An 18,362-nucleotide genomic window follows, 5' to 3' on the forward strand; every position below is an offset into this window, starting at 1 on the left:
AGCAGAAAATTAGTTTAAATGGTGCAAACCCGATACTGTTCTGCATGTCCAACACAAGTAATGCGTAAAATCAATGAATCGTGGATATAGGGAGTGAATAGGAGGCCAGAGTTAGCGCAGACTCAATTTTATCTCCGGCCTCCCATTCATTATTATAGAGTGAAATCTGTGGGAAGCATAACAGGGCTTGACAGTGACAGCAATCACGAGATAAAAGATGAAAATAAAATTTATTACGTTTTCGAAATTCATAATTTACAGATGCACAATGCCACAAATTAAAAACACTTTTTTAAAATTTTTACAATAGACACTCACGGACCCTAGCAATCCACTGACTGAACTTTAATCTTCTTTTCAAAGATGAATGAGTTTGCAGTGCAGTCAGACTCTTATAGACCACAAGGTGTAGCAATGTGAGTAAAATACACTGCTTTATAAAGACCTGTCAATATGGGGCACTGGCACCAAGTACATTATATCATACCACACAGCAGCAAGCGGCTTGCATAGTCATGTGACCAAACAGCGTCCCAATAATTTGCCATTCATACACCTCTCCATCACTTGATGAGTCCAATCATCTATTCCTGATATGTACTGCTGGCATGAATGTGAATAAACACCAAGAAAATAAACTTCCGCTGGTGGAAGTTGCTTTGGCTTTTCCTCCTGTGGAAGCTGTGAGCGCAGGGTGTTCCCACATGTGCCGCTCCGCCCAGCCACCTCTGGCTCCGGAACAACATGCTATACCTGAAGGACACATTTGGAAAAATATAAATAAATCAATTAATTTCCAGTCTAAGAAACGATAAATTTGCAAATGTGTAACAGCAAACATCAGATAAACATTAGTGGCTTCGAGTTACACATCACATTGTAACGAAGAAGCAAAACTACATTGCACATTAGTGGTAAATTAAAATGCATGCAGGAGCTTGCAAACATTAAGTGGGAGAAAAAAAGGCTGTCAAGGATTTAGCACTGGGTGGCATTGCACCACAGTAGATGTTTAACTGACTGGGCAAGACGTTGGCAAAAAGGAACAACTTAAATGTGTTTGACTGGAAAATGTCAATTCAAAAGATACAAAACGAAGATATGACATAATAAAAGTCACTAATAGTCAGACTGACCAGCAAATAGTGCACTGGTACCAAGTCTATATTCGGTGTCAGGGGATTTTAGTGAGATGGATGTCAGAAGTAATTTGACATGAAAAAGCCCTATGCAGCTTTAGGATAGGAGGAAATAAGCACAGTTTATTTTTGTGAGAGCTGGTGTCTTGTTGTAAAGCAAAAACCTGAAGAATCATTGATACACATACTGGATATAACTATAAAACTTGCTGTCTAGGCTTTCAACCATTTACTCTTAATTTAGTGCTCAGTGGTTATCACACATTTAGTACCGGCACTATTATGGGCCTGCTAGTATTACAATGTTTTTTAATGATTTGTACCATCTTCTGTTGAAAATGGTGACATAGCCATTGTCACAGTTAACACAGTTAACATTACGGCAGATTAAAAAAAATATAATATATGTTTAGATTTGGCTCATCAACAATCAAAACACTGAATTCAGCTCTCAAGAAGATGACTGCAGAAATACTCACGGTTATAAATACAATGTTTTTTTGTGTTTTTTTTTTTTTTAAATAAATCAGCCGTTAAACCACATAATATGACTACGCCTTTTAGCAAGTGTTGTTGAATGATGAGTTACATAAGAAAAAAGGGCAATTCAAATTCAAAGACATACAAAGGAAATAAGTCTTCTGATTGGCAGCAACGTGGGATCATCTCGAATCAAACCAGCCGCCACCATCGGCATTATGGCAGTAAAGATCCTGTCCAGACAAGCAAAGATGGAAATGGAAAGGGAGGCAGGAGGGAACAGAGAGAAGTTGAGAGGGAATTAGAGAATTGATATAACCAACTCAAAGACAACAAACATATCAGGGGCACTTATTACCTGTTTAGTTTTCTAAGTCTCAGTGAACCGAAATGACATTACTCAAGGTAAAAACTCACTGAGTTTATTGTTTTTCTGAAGATATTTTATTTCAATAGCTTATCACAGACACTGAGGAGGCATTAGGGGTATTGTTGTTATATTCTTCATTAAATAACTGGTTCTAGTAAACAAGCAATATGAAAACAAACGCTTTTCGGTTTAGTGCTGACAACCCTACGGTCAGTAAAGTAAATTTATCTATGGAGGCTTATTGGATCACTGGGGAATGTGTGAACAGAGATGAAAGTAAACTGTGAAGTGGTAATTATACATATGGAATAATGAATGACAGAGTTTCCCTTTGAATACCTGCCACACCTACTAACACTGACTTAACTTGTGAACATGTGGGAACTTAATAAGGCCTGATGCCAATACACACACACACACAATCAAGATGTGTATACTGCACAGTCCACTCAGCTAGTGCAAAGACTCCAATGAACTATAAATGAGAACTGCTGTGAAAAATAGACTAAAGTGAGAAATGTAATCAAAGGAAAGTTGACGGATATGATGACAGCTGGGCTGGTGATTTTACAGTCAGGGCACTGGAGCTGTGGTTTAAGAGCACTCGGTGTGTGTGGTGGACTGTGGGTGTGCGGTCCGGTCAGTCTCAATACTCACAAGCGTCTGATTCCTGACTCGGGCTGATCAACAGGAGCAGGGCTCGGTGCAGAGGATGGAATTAAAGCAAAGGAGCTAACTTCATCCTCCGCCTCCTCACTGAGGGAACAGTAAAACGTAATCGGTTACTTTTAGATTAATGTACAAAATTTCAATTTCAAGAATAATAACTGACCTTTTGTAATATGCTAGCTCCTCCTGCAGCATGAACACTTGGGCCTTGAGCTCATTCTTCTCCTGCAGGACATCCCGCAACTCCTGCAGGGTAAAGCGAGGTTTGTCTGGCTCCAGCTCCAGGCTGTCTGTCTCCTCATCCGCCTCTTCCTCACATAACGCATCCTGAGGTCAAAACAAGGCTTTTAACTGCATGACGCTTGGTGTGCTGCTCTGCATAATAAGCATGGCTGAAATGCATTGGAATTCATTTTAGTTTTCTGCCTGGGAACCTCTTCTTTTTTTTTTTTTCATTTATCAACGTCATCAAACCAAAGAGCACCTTAAGCAAATGCCCTCGCTAAAACAGATCCAATAGAAGAATAAAAGCCTTTTAAATCAGATGTTAAATGCAGAAAAGGCTCATGCAATTATAAAATAAAATAAAATAAAATAAAATAAAATAAAATAAAATAAAATAAAATAAAATAAAATTCCATTGCAAACTAATAGCATGCCATATATGAGGCTTGAAACTTGCTTTTATATAGAAGCCATACCAGCAAATGCCAGTGTGGCACAGCGATATTGCATTGTGTTTAATGTAAACACTCAGATACTGGGCATCAGTGAGCCTGTGTTATAGGGGAAAGTTTAAGCAGGTGTTACCAATAACAATGCTGCTGTGTCCTCATCTTCGCCACCATCTTCCTCATTCAGTCCCCTGTTTGTTGAACGTGGGAGGACTGAATGACTGTTGTCTGACTCAAAGCAATCAGCCAGGAAGCCAACATCCCCTCCACATTCCACCCAAACTGAATTTTGCTTGATGGGGTCAGCTGCTGCTGCCGCCGCTTCCACAGACTGGATTTGAGACACATGACAGCCACTTCAGGCAGGAAAGAAGCTCACGAATGTTTGGAAAAAAATGCAGACTTAATGATCTTTGTGAATGAGGCTAACCAGAACTGATTCTACGCAATATTAGTGTGTCTATTCTTGGTTAACAGGCTGGTAAAGACATGTTTATTTGCCTACCACCATCTGTGCTGTTGGAGGTGGTGACATCCCAGACTTGATGAGAGGGGACTCTGCTTTCTGACACGTCTCTCTCTCTAGCTCCCACTCACAGCGCTCTTCTCTCAGTTGGGTCACTTCCCGCTGCAGAGCCCCCAGCTCCTGCTGCCGTGCCTGAGCTGCAGCCTCCAGCTCTGCCCTCTGCTGGATCAGCGCCTTTCCCTGGGCCTCCATAATGCCTATCCTGTGGCGGAGGTCCTGGTTGATCTTCATCAGTCGGTGCTGCTGCATCTGGAGCTATAGACAAGGAAATGTCTTCTTATTATCACTCAATCCTGGTTAAGTTGTTTTTCTTTTAATGAATACTTTCTCAGAGGCCAGTTTGCACGCCTCACATGGTCTAAATCCTCACCGCGTCAACGTCCTCATTTCTCAGCGTTAACTCATGGTCTTTGGCCCGGATTTCATCCCTCTGCTTATCCACCATGTCTTTCAGCTTCTTCATCATCTGTCTTTCCTTCTCTGACATTCCTGTGGGGATTATGAAGATGACACATGCAAAATGTTGATGGATGCAACATCAGCACAACCAGAGATAGTACAACACCATTCCATTTAGGATTAAAACACCATCTCTTCCTGATGCTTGTAATGTAACATAGAAGGTCAGCAGTACTTCTACAACGTATTAAGGAATCTGTTACAGCATGAATGCATTTTCCAGAGGAATGTGGTCTGTCAGTACGCATAGACAGAGTAATAACCATATCACCATATCATGCAGTTCCCACTCATTTGGATTTAGGTGTTTCTATATAGTGTGTGTGTGTGTGTTTTGTCTCTGAAGGTAAGTACAGCTGTAGCCACCATGAAAGTTTGACACAAGGGCTATATTTTGGTCTGCTTCAAAAATAGTCTCCTTTACAAGCCGGCCCCTCTTCACGGCCTCCCTTTTTTAACGTCAACATGCAAGCATGCAACATACATAGTCCCATGTGAGAGCACAAGCAAAACACACTGAGCATACAGTAGGTGTGTGATCACAGAGGACATAGAAGGACACAGAGACAGAGAAGTTGATGCAATATGCAGGAATGTTTGAATCCACATTGCATTTGGCGGTCAAACCCTGCAAACCTGAATAATGTCTCTGTACCGAAATTAGATGCAGCTAGAGTGTGAGTCCTAACTTGCCCTTCTCTACTACTGCGACACTCAAGAGTATTACACACTCAGCACTAATTTATTATCCAGGGCACTCACAAAATATGACACCTCAAGAGTCTATACTGTATTGTGGCTGGAGTGATCATATTACCCAGCTCAAGAATATGTACAGTATCACTGTAGTTTTCCACATGTACTAACCACTGATTTGTAGCAGTGCAATTCATAAGACTGTAATAACTATTAATATCACATCCCTGCCCTACTTAGTAACTGTTACAGGAGGTGGTTACAGTTACAATTCAACAAGGCATATGCAGGCAAGTTTTTTCACACAGGCCTGTCTGAAGATAATTAAATGTTTTGTAAAGAAAACACTGTTATTTTTATTCTGTTTCTCATCTAATAGTTGTTTAAACTACACCCTCCCAGAAAAAAAGGTAAAAATACTGTCAGACCAATTTTGCTATTATTACTGATACTGATAAACCATTTATCAATTTCAAATAAGTGTTATTTAAAAAATGATGGGTTGTTTCAAGTGTAGGAATGATCCTAACTTGTAAAATGTTGTATTTTTCACTCAGAGATTTTAAAGGTAACTACCTCACAGTTTAAGAACCTATCTTATGTATTAGGACAGCCCACTCTGTGTTGTCACATTCCCACCTTGCTTGAAAAGCTAAAACCAGAGGAACAGGGTTTTTCATCTGATACGTCATACATTTCATGCCAGTAATCATTTTGTTTGAGTTGGTAATACCTTTTTCTTTCTTAAGTCATGATATGTATTGTGCAATATCCATTTCAGACCAATGGCTCTCCACCTTTCTGTCTTGTGAAAAACAAAGCAATGCCTACTCGTTACTTCCTGTGTGCATGATTAATCTGTATAGTAGAAATACACTCTTTTTTTTCCAAACCCATAAATCATGTCATAACCCCTTGGGGTGTCCTAACCCTCAGGCTGAAAACCGCTGATCCAGCCTACCCACCCTCCTGCTTCTGCAGCTCCTCCTCTGTGATGGGAGAGTCTCTGACCGAGAGGCTCACCAGCAGCCTCTTGTTCTCTTCCTGAAGCTGAGTGATTTGGGAGAGCAGGTCCTGGGCCTCTCCCCTCCACACATCCTCCACCAGCTCCAGCTCCTGAGGAGTGAAGACACAGCAGCGTTTGGGCATACAAAAACACACACCAACACAATAAAATGTGTGCACAGACGTCTTCATATTTGCCAAAAAGGAAGATAGTGCTGCATGAAGATGGGAGCACTACTGGATCAGGCCTGTGGAACAATAACAAAGGATTTTATTAAGGGGTTTAGATTTCATATGAACTAAAGGACTTCTAATGCATGCAATTAAATGTCACACAACCCACCTCTATACAATAAGATTTTTCTTGGGGCACATGATAAACTTTGAAGATACTGTCTCAATTGCGGTCCTCAATTACTACTCTGTAGTCTGTAGGATAGCAGACACATAGTAATGAAAAGTATGCTATTTTAGTACTGTTAAAGTTGTAACGTAGTAATTTGTATGACAATCAGGCTGGGTGACCTGTGGATATGTTGATATTGTGATATGAGACTGGATAATGTCTGGGATTTATATTTGTAATATTTGTAATATTGTGATGTAGCATGTGCATTGTCTTTTCCATGTGTTAAAAGCTGTATTACAACGAGGGGATGCAATTTTCTGATTATTAGACTGTTATGGCTGTTCTGTTGTTCTCCTCTACCTGCTTGGTCATCATGTCCACTTTACTAAGCACTGTTTATCACAAATCCCCAGATTATCTTTTAAATTTTGCACTAGGCAGTCGAATGCTGGGAATTGTTATTATCCTGCTTAAAAAGATACCTTTTATCTAAATAAATAAATAAATAAATAATCATGCCTGACTTGCTGGCAGTTGCTCAGTTGCTGTCTGCACGGGATCCCACGCCATCATCACTTTTTCTTCCTCTGTTTATCACTTTGCATTTCAACAAAATGAAACGATATGAAAGAAGAATAACGACATTCTAATTTCGGAAAGTCACTAATGAGAAGTCAAAAAAAGAAAAACTAACGAGTTACTTAATTCCAAGGAAAAATCTCGGAACTGTAAAATCTAAATATTGAGTAACAAGTTACATCCAACACTGTAACTTAGGAAAATTAATATACTGTGGGTTTGTCGGTGTTTTTCTGCACTATTGCTACGAATTAATCATAGTAAACATAAAATGCCTTTAAAAACGGCGGTAGCTCCTTGCAGGATGGTTAGGACAGTAAGTACCAAAGTACAACTGGGGGGACCATAGTGGATTTTAACTCTGTATGATTAAACAACAACAACAACAACAACAACAACAACAACAACAACAACAACAACAACAACAGAGACCGTGTCCCTCCACATGAGCCCGCCTGGCTCTGCCCTACCTTCTGGTGTCTCCTGTCCTGCTCGCTGCGGTCGCTCCGCTCCTGCCGCAGCCGCTCCAGCTCCCTCCGCAGCTCCTCGGCCTCCTGCCCGGCGGCGCTGCGGCTGACCAGCGCCTCCAGCAGCTCCAGGACCCGCACCACTTTGGGCACCAGCCGCAGCATCGACTCGCAGCCATACTGGTCAATAACCCGCTCAAACTCGTGGCCGACCACCGCGGCGATGTCGTACACATCCATCACCGTCAGGTCCGACGCGCCTTTCTCCAGGGCTGACACGCAGGTCTCCATGTCTGTTTACTGCAACGCCAGCCTTCAGCCCTCCGCCGCTCAGCATAGTCTTCCTCTCGCCTCAGTGGCCCCCCATCTGCTCTGCGGTTGAAATACTCGTTCCAGCAAGCCAGCTGAAACGTGTGTAAACTTCATGAAACTTGTTTGTTTCTGTTGAGAGTGTAAACTCTGACAGGTCCTGGGCTGGTGGCGCAGGGTAACTTCACGCTCTCCCGGAGTTACCAAATCCTCTGACTTATGGTGTGTTCAGGAGTGCGAGGAAAAAAGATTACTGTCACAAAATGTTATATTTACAGAAATCAATCGGCTGAGCTCCTTTACAGCGGTAGAATAAACTGTAAAAATGTATACTAACCTTGTAATTTAATGAATTACGACAAAAATGTGAGACAAAAAACTGACATTAGAGCTATCAATAGTAGAACAGACACTGCCATCCAATAGCAGCCCTTACAAATAATAATAATGACGCTCACTTTGTTTACATAGAATGAACACAGCTCCAAGGCTCTCAGGCCCCTGAACGCCACATCAAGGCAACTCGTTGGTTACAGCGGCGTTCATGTGTTTTGGGAAAAAAAACAGTATTTTCTCTAGTACGTGAAGGCAGCACCCATCTCGCCCGTGCTGCCCCCTTTCTAAACAAAATACTGCGCATGACACGATGTGCATGACAAGATACCAACAACCTCATAATAAACACAAAACCATGGTCATTTTGAAAAGAGATTGTCACGTGTATTGAATATAAAAATCAGGATGTCATTCTGGTGTTTGGACATATTTAGGCCAGTTAACTTCGTATCATTTTGACATGATAAAGCCCAGCGGTTAAATGACAAAACATAATACACTTCAGAGCTTTGTCCCTAGAAAGGCCTACAAAAATAAAATATAAAATCGCAACAAGAAAATAAATTATATTTCCATAATAAAGTAAGCTAATATTTGTGCAGTGACATAGTTTTAATGGATGTCTACGAACTTTATTGATAAAGTTTTTTATTATTGTGCAACAAAGTGATTACAAAACCAGTGAAAGATGAGTACAAGGACATAAACAGGTTATACAAAGTAAGGCAAAGACAAACAAGAAAACTGACAACAGAGCTGACATTTCTTTGCCATAAAAAAGAGGACAAGTTTTAATCTTATGTTCAACTTGTTTTCAGTTGCATCTCACTGATACTGATTTTTTTAAATATATTTTTTATTTTAAATTTCTGAGTTAAAATTATATAAAAGGGTAGTAGAGTACAGTGCAATGTAATACATAACAAATTTATCTGGGAAAAAAAAAAAAACTTTTGGAAGCTTCATTAAGAAACACCACCATGAGACTTTAAATCAAACATTTATTGTTTATTCATTTGACATTTACACTTCTTACAAGGAGAAACCACCATAATCTTTACTAAAATATATTAATAGATCTGAGTGTATAAAGACATTTCGTTCAGAGGAAAGGACAGAACATAAAAAGACCCTTTAAGAAAAGCTCCCAGAGGCAAAAGAGGAGTTTAAGACCTTCATACTGTATGGTACATACACTGACCCTACATTTCCATTTTCAGCCTAAAAGAAGCGTTTGATAACTACCGAGGAGGCCTGCGCCCTTCATTTGTGTGCCAGCATGAAGTCTATCAGCACGCATTTACATGATATCCAGTTTTGCATCATTCAGAGGAACATTCAAGAGATGACTGCCGTAATAATACAAATTATAATGGGTGTGAGATGCACACACCTATACAGACTGTATGTCCTATTAGATATTATACATCATGTATTAGTACAGTACATTTCAAGGCCTAGGGGACCATCTGGTACTGCAGAGACAGAGAACTATTTTTGTACACAAGTGGAGGAGCACCGTCCTTCATGTCGGCAAAGCCAGAGGTATCTAAAACTTCTGCAGCAACGTGGACTTATATAATGTGTTTCCCTTGTTTCCTTCACCGCCCACCACAACATAAATAGCATGCAGTGTACATTGAGAAAAATATATTACACTCTATAATGAGTGTTCAAAACAGTGTCCTCCACTAAGACGTGTTCTAAGTTTTCAACAGTTGACACATAAGTCCAAGATACGCTGTCACTTGTGTGGTTATTATTAATATCCTTAGTCTAAAAGCGGTAGTGTTCAGGCGTCTAAAATATTTTGTGATACAGTGTTGATGACGCAGTTAAAACCTTTTTTTTCTGCAACTTAAAAAAGTACGCCATTTCCCCTTTTTTTGTTCTTGATGCCAAACACTACAGTAAAGGGTACCGCCTTGGTGGCACAGGTTATTTATCTTAAAAAAGAAGAAGAAGAAAAAAAAAAAGAAAAAGAAAAACAAGGGCACAAAGTCTTTTACAGGCATCGAGGGTCAAAATCAGGCTTAAGGTCCATTTTGGCAAAAAAAAGAAAGAGAAGGAAAAGAAGGTGGGAGAACAGTTAGATTGAGGATGAGACCGAGGATTGTCAGCATGCAGCCTAAAGGGAACCCTGTGTTCACAAAAAGGCGATCTTGCTCCGATCAATCCAATCGTCCATCGGCTGAGGCTTTCTCCTCTTCTGTTCAGGCATTTATTTAAACTATGGCACCGAAAAGACACAACAGTTGAAATGTGAGCTATCAACAAGTCACAATCTTATTTTCCTTTTCTGAAAACAAACACACAGGCTTTTCTTTTTGAGCCCTTACCGTAGTTTTGGGGGGTATGTTAGGTTTCTGGGCCAGCGCGGGCTTCCTCATGATGGCAGGTTTGGTGGGTTTAGGCGACAGGGTGGCAGAGTGGGCCGGCGAGGAGCTCAGGCCGTTTCCCTCGGAGATCTGCTCCAGAGGAACCCCGGCTAAATCGTAGTGTTTCTTCCTCAGCTCGCCCAGACGAAGACGCTCGTTCTCCAGCTGATTCTCCAGTTCCAGCACCTTCACCTGAGCGGGAGGAAATTATCAGGAGGTTAAGTATGATCAAAGCAGTTTTAAGGTGTTCAAGGAAATTTTCACCTCTCTGATAAACCATTTGAAAGTGAAACCCTGAGTGTGAACTAATGGAATGAGAGTTCATGACAGAGTAGTTTGGGTGCACAGCAGTTAAAGAAAAAAACAAATATGTATGGGATAATCAACTTGTAGGTGTGTCTTACAACCGTTAAAGGCACACCTACGATTTGATTGTTCCAGTTTATACCACAGTCATTTGCCGACAATATAACAGGAAGAGGAGAAAACAATCTAAAAAATTCCAATGGTGTGTTTTCCTTTCCGGTTGTTAGTTAGAACGGTGATTAAACTTGTGCCGAACTAGATGTGCAAAACATAGTTTTAACACACACCTGCCACCCAGTCAGAAAAGAGCATTCACCCAGACCATGGTATCATCACACTTCTTTTTGGGAAGCAAACTGATGACAGAAAGGTGTTGTGGCCCATGATGTCAGTGATGATTGTTCGCTTATGTACATTAGAAATGCCTAAATTTTTAAAGTGGACTACTTCAAGGAAATAAGTTCAAATTTCCCTCTTAGATATCATTACATTGTCACAAGTTTGATTTATAATTCATGAAAAATTTTGCTGAACATATGTTTCTCTTGGTTCTAAATACTGTATAAAAATATGACAACTTAAGGATCTTTAATGCACCCTTATGTCCATTTCAAACAATGTAACCGTCACTGCCCACACACTGCCACGCATCCTTGCTGTTAGCATGGACGTTAAGCAATAACTCCACTAGAGGGCAGTGCAGAGTCAAAGGTTTCTAACAACAACAAACACGGTGACAGTGGAGGAGGTCATAATAATGGACCTGCTGCAAAGAGGCACAAGTGGAGGCATCATTGCTGACGGTGGTGGTCTGTGAGGTCATTAAACACATCGCAACATGAGGATGGAGAATTCTTTTCTCTAATATTTTCAGTGTTTCAAATTTGTTCCTCGAGTCTCGCTTTAACTCTTGGCTACTCTGCCCCCACGATTTCCGGTGGTACTGCTTTGTTTTGTCTGTATCCGTAAGCTTTCTGAAAACATGCACAAATATGGACAAAATGAACGCAGAGAACAGGCAGAAGGCTCCGTCACTATCTGTATCCATATTTAAAGTTGAGAATAAACAAGCCTTTCAGCAGACACACTTGCAATCGTGTGCATTCACTCCAACTCTCCAAACCCCTCACAGTCCTACACCTGCTACTTGCCTGTGACTCCATTTCCTCTTTTTTCAACTTGATGAGGGACAATCCAGAGAAGTCCATGGTATCTGCACATGACAAGTGGACATGTTAAATACATCAATAAACTGAAATGCAGCCCAGTCACTCATCAGAGGAACACTGTATTGTTCTTCCACACAGATCCACATTGTGCTAACCTTTGTCCTCTAGGTGTTCCTGGCCCGTCTTGGTCGAGGCCACAACATTAGCTGCCATTTCATTCACATGGCGAGAAGCCTGCTGGAGGACCGTTAGCTTCTTACTGTTGCGGTCTGCCTTAACCTGAGCAGAGAAAGAAGGTGCTGAGTGAGACCCACATGAAATTTACACATTAAACAGGACAAACTCAATCGTAGGAATTAATCAGATGTGAAATGTTATATAATTAATTAACTTTCCCTTGTGATAATGCAAACAGAAATTTTCTATGTAAGAATGGGATTTTTTTTTGTCATTTTCTGCTTTATTTGACAGTCACAGTGGAGACAGACAGGAAAGGCAGGGGAGAGAGGGGGGATGACATGCAGCTAAGGACCTGAGGTCGGATTTGAACCCCAGTCGCTGCGATCAGGACTAAGCCCTGGTACATGGTACGTGCTCTTTACCGATGAGCCACCGGTGCACCCCCTGAATGCGATTTTTTATAATTAGCATAACAAAAGTGCAATTCCCCAGTGATGATTTTGTGTCTCCAAAATGTTTAGAGGGATGCTGGCTGACATGTTCACTTTCATGGTGTTTTCCTTGGACACAAATGTTGACAAGAGGCTGTGTATCTGTGCCCAGTTCTTACCTTTGAAGCAGCCACCAGCTGTGCCGTGCTCGCAGCTATCTCATGGGAGCAGACGATCAGCTCCTCATACTTGCCGGTGTGCAGCACAACTTTATCAGCAGACTCTCTGTGGAGGCAGGTAAAGAAATCATGCCACTTCATTCCTCTTAGCTTAAAAGTTAAAGGACACCTGCACAGGGTCTAACTTCTGCACCATAGGTTCATATGAGGTTAAATGTGTAGCACTTGATCATCAGCAAACCATTTCCATTTAATTCCATTTTGTTTTGAGACATGAGTATCATTAGCATAAACAAACAAGAACAGTGCCAAGAATACTGGCAGCCTCTACACTGCATTTTACATACTGAGCTAGAGGGCTGTAATTTATAGGAACTAGGCTGGATGGCCTCGCAGCACAAAGATATTTTGCTTTACAGCTCACAACAGGACCTGAGCACAAGGAGCAAAACACTCCTTGCAACAGGAAGCAACAATGGAAAATATGACCTTAATTTTGAGAAATCCTAACCTTAACAATCAACAATCATACAAGACAGAAGTCCCTCTGTGCCCTGAACATCTGTTTACAGTAGTTATATCAAGGTACTACAGTTTATTTGACAATAATAAAGCAATCTTCTCAAATTGGCACACCTTTAAGTGCAAGAGATTATAGGATGAGCTCATAACTTACACCATCTGTGTGGCTCCCCATCCCACGGCCTTCGATGCAGAGATGAGTCCCTCGGTCCAGCGAGAGTTCCTGGCGTAAAATTCTTTTATGGTTGCTGCGCCCTTGGGAAGCAAGAGATGGGAAATGTTAGCCCACCTATGGTGTTCTGCACGAAGCAGAGGAGCTCAATGGTTTCGGATGAACACAACTGTCCAATTACAAGGGATCAAAATTAGAACAAGATGACTCACCCTCCCACTTTCGACAATCTCCTTCTGCAAGTCTGTGGATGCCAGGACCAGCATGCGGATGGCCTGAGGATGAGGGGATGTAACAGGAGAAGGACAAGAGGACAAAAGAAATACATGCTCATTGAGATGGTCTTTTTAAAAAAAGGATTATCTATTATAAACCATTATCGTGCAGTACATGCATGACTTGAAGCAGCACCCACCTTCATCAGGTCTGTGCAGCTGTTGAGGATTCTATGACAGAGACAGATACGGTAAAGAGTTAAAATGAAGTTGACGAAATACTGTCTAAATGATTTATTACTTATTGCTTTATTGAACAATATGCAGTGGAGAATTGAGATTCATTAAGTAAACTGTCAGTAGAGCCACTGAGCTCCCAGACAGGACACTAAACTTGGTGGGATGACACATTTCTGATATTACGCTCTGACATTTAAAAAGACAGCACCTCTAATTTCCCTTATCAGGACGCTATGATAAAGTGAAAATGAGAAAACTCTGAAAACCACTGACTGCAATTTTGATGAATGAATGTGAAGGAATGAAACATCATTTTTTGAGGAGATGTTTCTTTTCTTTACAAAGTCCAGAAAAAGAACAAACCTTTCATTGACCTCCAGTTTGATTCCTGATGTGTCCTTTCGTGCCTGATTCATCATTTCCTATAAACAGAGCCATAGATGATTCATTAGTTACACTGAATTTACTAATCAATATCATAATATCATGAGCGGTGCTGCGTAAGTGTGCCAGCTCTATATCTCTTAATGTAATGGACTGAGAGACTGACCCACTCCACCTTGCTGAAAAAGGTGCAGTATGGGATTTGGATCAGTCGGTGGTGTCATCAGTAAAAACTCTGTTAACTGACAAACCACCCACCAACACACGCACGCACGCACGCACGCACGCACACACACACACATACAGCATCGCTAATGTTGTATTGAGCCAGTGTCAGCCATTGTTTTAACAGTAAAGAAAAAAGTGTGTTTTATAATGGAACTGGTGAATTTAACTCTCACCAGGCTCCTGTTGGATTATTTGGATTAATTTGTCTCAGAGCTTCAGTTTGAAAATGCAGTGAAATTGCAGACTCAGCTACAAGGTAAGCTCTACAAGGAAGCTGTTTGTGTCGCTGCTTCATTGACTTATGAGGCTTGTAGTTTGTTTGGGGCTTGGTGGAGAGATTTTAACTTAGCTACACACAGCATATGTTGCTTACAAATGTAAAATCCGCTCATTAGTTCCATAAATGCAGTTAGTTTGTTATGATAATGTTATTCCAGACTGAGTGAACATGACCAGGCACTCAACAGCCTGAAATGTGTGTGTGTGTGTGTGCACATGTGCCTAACATCAGCATCACTGCACCACAAAGCTTGCATCAGCCTGGATAAGTGCGTGTGTGTTGGAGAGTGGGGTGAAGGGAATTTACCCCCAAACAGATCAAAGCTTTGAACAGGCTTGGTCTGAAATCTCTGCAGCCATGACAGTGGAGTAACTCGTAAACCCTGGTGCTGTGTTATGGTCATTTGCATGTTTGAACTTGCAAATTGTTTGCAAGCCAGTTGTCCGCTTGGCTTATTACAAGACTAGGTTCACCTATTCTTATGATGCATTCACACAGTATTAGATATGGAATTCACAATTTTGAACTGAGATTTATGTACTACCAGGGTGGGTAGTAATGTGCAGTAACGCAAATCAGTACATTTTTTGCAGAATGAGTACTCCTCACATTATTTTCTGTGGGCTGTACTGAAGACTGTACTTATTACTCCTTCTCAGCTATTTTTTAAACAGGTAATCTACTCTTTTCCTTGTTACATTTGACAAAACTGGTTTCATTGCAACTGTCTCTTCCTTCATGATGGTTTTAATGCCTACCCACGCTATCCATGCATGTGTGCTACTTACATCAATCCTGCGGACCGCCTCTTCAATAGCTGCTGATGTTGAGGCCATTTCCTTATCGACCAGATCTCCCAGCTCCTCCTGCCGCACGTCCATGCCTTTGGGCCGCAGTTCCTGGAGACAAAAGGAAAGATGAGAAATGCCTGGTCATTAGCGAGAAACTTACTGGAAAGAACTCAAACTAGACCAGCTGAACAATGGAGCCAAATATTGATCTGTCAGACTTATTCGGTAATTGCTTGAAAATGTGATTTAATTACTATTTACCATGATTTAATTAACTCCCAAAAAACAAACAAAAAAACGGTAGATCTCAAATAGCTGCCAGATCATAAATCACAACTGGGGGGCGGGGGTTAAAATTCAGGACACACGGCTGGAAGACATTTAAATATTGATGTTGAAAGAGTGAGGTACCATAAGCAGCAAAAAGACAAGTTTCCATTAGCTTTTAAGGTGAGGGTAGGATAAGTGGAAATGAGAGGAAAAAAAAATAGCACTGCAGCCATAGACAATGTATCAGACAGCGATGTGGTTTGATATGGGACACACAGGGAGGAGAGAGTGTGCTTTCAAAAACAGCCGGCAACGAGAGAAGCCATCTGACTGTGGTGTTGCTCTTAAGGCCGACACAACTAAACTCAAGCCCCGTGTGATAACTTTGAAGGCAATGCCAACCTTAGGGTGCATGGTGTATCTGCAAACAGCAGGATGATTGACATCCTCATTGCAGGTCGTCTGCAGTGAGCAAATGTAAAATTTCTTTTGGCCTGACGTTCCTGCTGGTGTGACATCAGCACAGCCGTATATAAAAAAGGGAGCTGGAAGATTGCTGCAACAACACCACAGCAATAATCCTAAGGAGATGCTCTAAATGCATCCAAGTCCCCAATTTCAAGTGTCATCAAAAATCCAAACAGAATCTGTGTGATGGGTGTGATCAGTGGAGGACTGGGGGCGGCGACAAGCTGTTCACTGCTGAGCTCCTTGAAAGAGGCAAAAAAGCATTCAGTCACAGCCTTGAAATTCGCTGTGCAAAATTAACTCCACTGCTTGGACCTCTATAACCTACGGCAACAAACAGTACTGCTGGAGCGTGGTATTTCAGGTTCAAAGATCTGAATTGCATGAGCTGTGACGCATGTGTGTGGGTCTTCCTCTGAAGCCTGAATAAAAAAGATAAACAGTCCAGGGTTTATTTCCAGTTAGTATTATTTTGGACCAGTTTTGTTTGATTGCTAAGCTTTAAAAATTGCATTATATGATCTCTGAACTCTGCAACAGAAGATCAGTGAGTTAAATTTGCTGTGTTGATGTCTACATTTACAATTACACATCTTTACTGTACATTTTACCACTGGAATTAATATAAATATTTGTTTACACAATTTAATCAGCCATCTTCCTTCCATTTCCACAGCCTCAATCTCTCACCTGGCCCAAGTAGAGGATCTTTTGAACAATTAGGCGGACAGCGGCTGGGTCTGCCCTCTGGAGGGTGGCCTTGGCCTTTAGGTCCTTCAGGAAGTTCAGACTCTCAGTAGCACAGTCTCTGCAATTCTCTGTCAGTCCTGCATGGTATAAATGAACAGCCATCATGGTAACGCTTGCATTCTTTGTTTTATTACAATTTATACCTCAAACTTGAAATTTAAATTTGAGGTGGAAAATATTTTGCATTAAGTGGACATATGTGTATACATGCAAGTGTGTGTAAGAATAATTGAGATAATGCCGGTGGAAATTTCTGACATGTTCCTTACGGTCTGCGTGGTCGGTGGGTGCCATGTGTGCAGTGGCACTGCCGTTAATGATTGTATCCGCAGCCAAGTGGGAGAACTGGGTCAGAGCCCTCAGCAGCCCTCCAGCATCTGGTTACAGGAACATGGAGGGAAAGTGAGAGGCAGCAGGTCGCGCTAATGAACATTACCAAACAGCCAGGCACTGCCATTAGGTATTAATGTCTGTGTTACCCACAGAAACCGAGCCACTTACCCCCCATGTTGCCCAGAAAGTCTGCATGGCCCTTTTTCACTTTGTCGATGGAGCTCAGCGTGGCCTCTGCCCGACTTACGAGGTAATCTGAGTTTGGAGGGAAGATGGGAGGAAAGAGAGAATGTAATAAGGTAAAAGAAAGTAATTAGAAAACCCCTGTAAGCCTATAAGTCTTATGCATGAACAGACCATCTTTTTTTGTTTGTTTGTTTGATTTGATTTATTTGACCATTGATAATCAAAAATGCACATAAAATGTACTACATGGTCCAAGATTGCATCAGGTATGCCTGGCATCTGGAGGCACTCTTTTTCTTGCATTCTTACTGTAAATAGCAACCTCTTATTGAATTCAAGGTCTAGGGAAAAAATCAGCTAAGAAATGGCTTTGGTTGGCTTGGACATGGGCCTTTGAAACAACTGGTTTGGTTTTGATGTATTTTTTTTTTTTTTTACTTTATTTTTAATTCTCATTATGTTGACTTACTACTGTTCCTCTGTTATCCTGCTTTAAACACCGAACAGCAACTGTCATTGTGTTTGCCTTTGCCATCTTTACTTACAGTGCTCTATTATCTGAAGTGCCTCGTAACTCTTTTGAATGGTGCCATGCAAATTAGTTTTACTGCTGTAGCATTTTATCACAACACAGAGTTAAGTGTCTGACCTGGGGAGCTGGTGCAGCGTATGTGGAGGGGATCGTCAAGCTTGGCCACAGCATCCTGGATGATGGTCTCGGCCTCTGTGATGGTGCCCTGCAGCAGCGCAAACTGTTCGGCCAGAAGCTTCTGCTTCAGCTGCTCCTCCTGACTTGACTACACGCATACATGCACAAACACA

At 41.3% G+C, this 18,362-nt stretch overlaps 2 protein-coding genes across 4 annotated transcripts in view; both read right to left on the reverse strand.

Moving 5' to 3' along the window:
• Positions 1-213: 213 nt before the first annotated feature.
• Positions 214-7,911, reverse strand: LOC115364784 (RILP-like protein 1). Its single transcript, XM_030059373.1, has 9 exons — positions 7,417-7,911; positions 5,979-6,129; positions 4,229-4,347; positions 3,838-4,113; positions 3,469-3,663; positions 2,822-2,985; positions 2,647-2,745; positions 1,765-1,852; positions 214-753 (listed from the first exon to the last, which is right to left on the reverse strand). Exons 1-9 carry the CDS (start codon positions 7,702-7,704, stop codon positions 748-750), a joined length of 1,386 nt encoding a protein of 461 aa, XP_029915233.1. The 5' UTR covers positions 7,705-7,911; the 3' UTR covers positions 214-747.
• Positions 7,912-8,922: 1,011 nt separating this feature from the next.
• hip1rb (huntingtin interacting protein 1 related b) overlaps positions 8,923-18,362 on the reverse strand; it is a 28,752-nt gene continuing 19,312 nt past the window's right edge. For all 3 annotated transcript variants that reach the window (XM_030059371.1, XM_030059370.1, XM_030059372.1), the window contains exons 19-32: positions 18,190-18,337; positions 17,523-17,609; positions 17,291-17,398; positions 16,962-17,098; positions 15,531-15,641; positions 14,214-14,272; positions 13,811-13,841; positions 13,608-13,670; positions 13,378-13,478; positions 12,702-12,807; positions 12,067-12,190; positions 11,894-11,955; positions 10,398-10,628; positions 8,923-10,288 (exon numbers count right to left, since the gene is read on the reverse strand). In XM_030059371.1, the coding sequence (XP_029915231.1) occupies positions 10,280-10,288; positions 10,398-10,628; positions 11,894-11,955; positions 12,067-12,190; positions 12,702-12,807; positions 13,378-13,478; positions 13,608-13,670; positions 13,811-13,841; positions 14,214-14,272; positions 15,531-15,641; positions 16,962-17,098; positions 17,291-17,398; positions 17,523-17,609; positions 18,190-18,337 (1,377 nt within the window). In that variant the 3' untranslated portion in view covers positions 8,923-10,279. The remainder of the gene's footprint in view (positions 10,289-10,397; positions 10,629-11,893; positions 11,956-12,066; positions 12,191-12,701; positions 12,808-13,377; positions 13,479-13,607; positions 13,671-13,810; positions 13,842-14,213; positions 14,273-15,530; positions 15,642-16,961; positions 17,099-17,290; positions 17,399-17,522; positions 17,610-18,189; positions 18,338-18,362) is intronic.

The sequence above is a fragment of the Myripristis murdjan genome, chromosome 9 (genome assembly GCF_902150065.1).
Source record: "Myripristis murdjan chromosome 9, fMyrMur1.1, whole genome shotgun sequence".
In the NCBI taxonomy this organism is placed as follows: domain Eukaryota; kingdom Metazoa; phylum Chordata; class Actinopteri; order Holocentriformes; family Holocentridae; genus Myripristis; species Myripristis murdjan.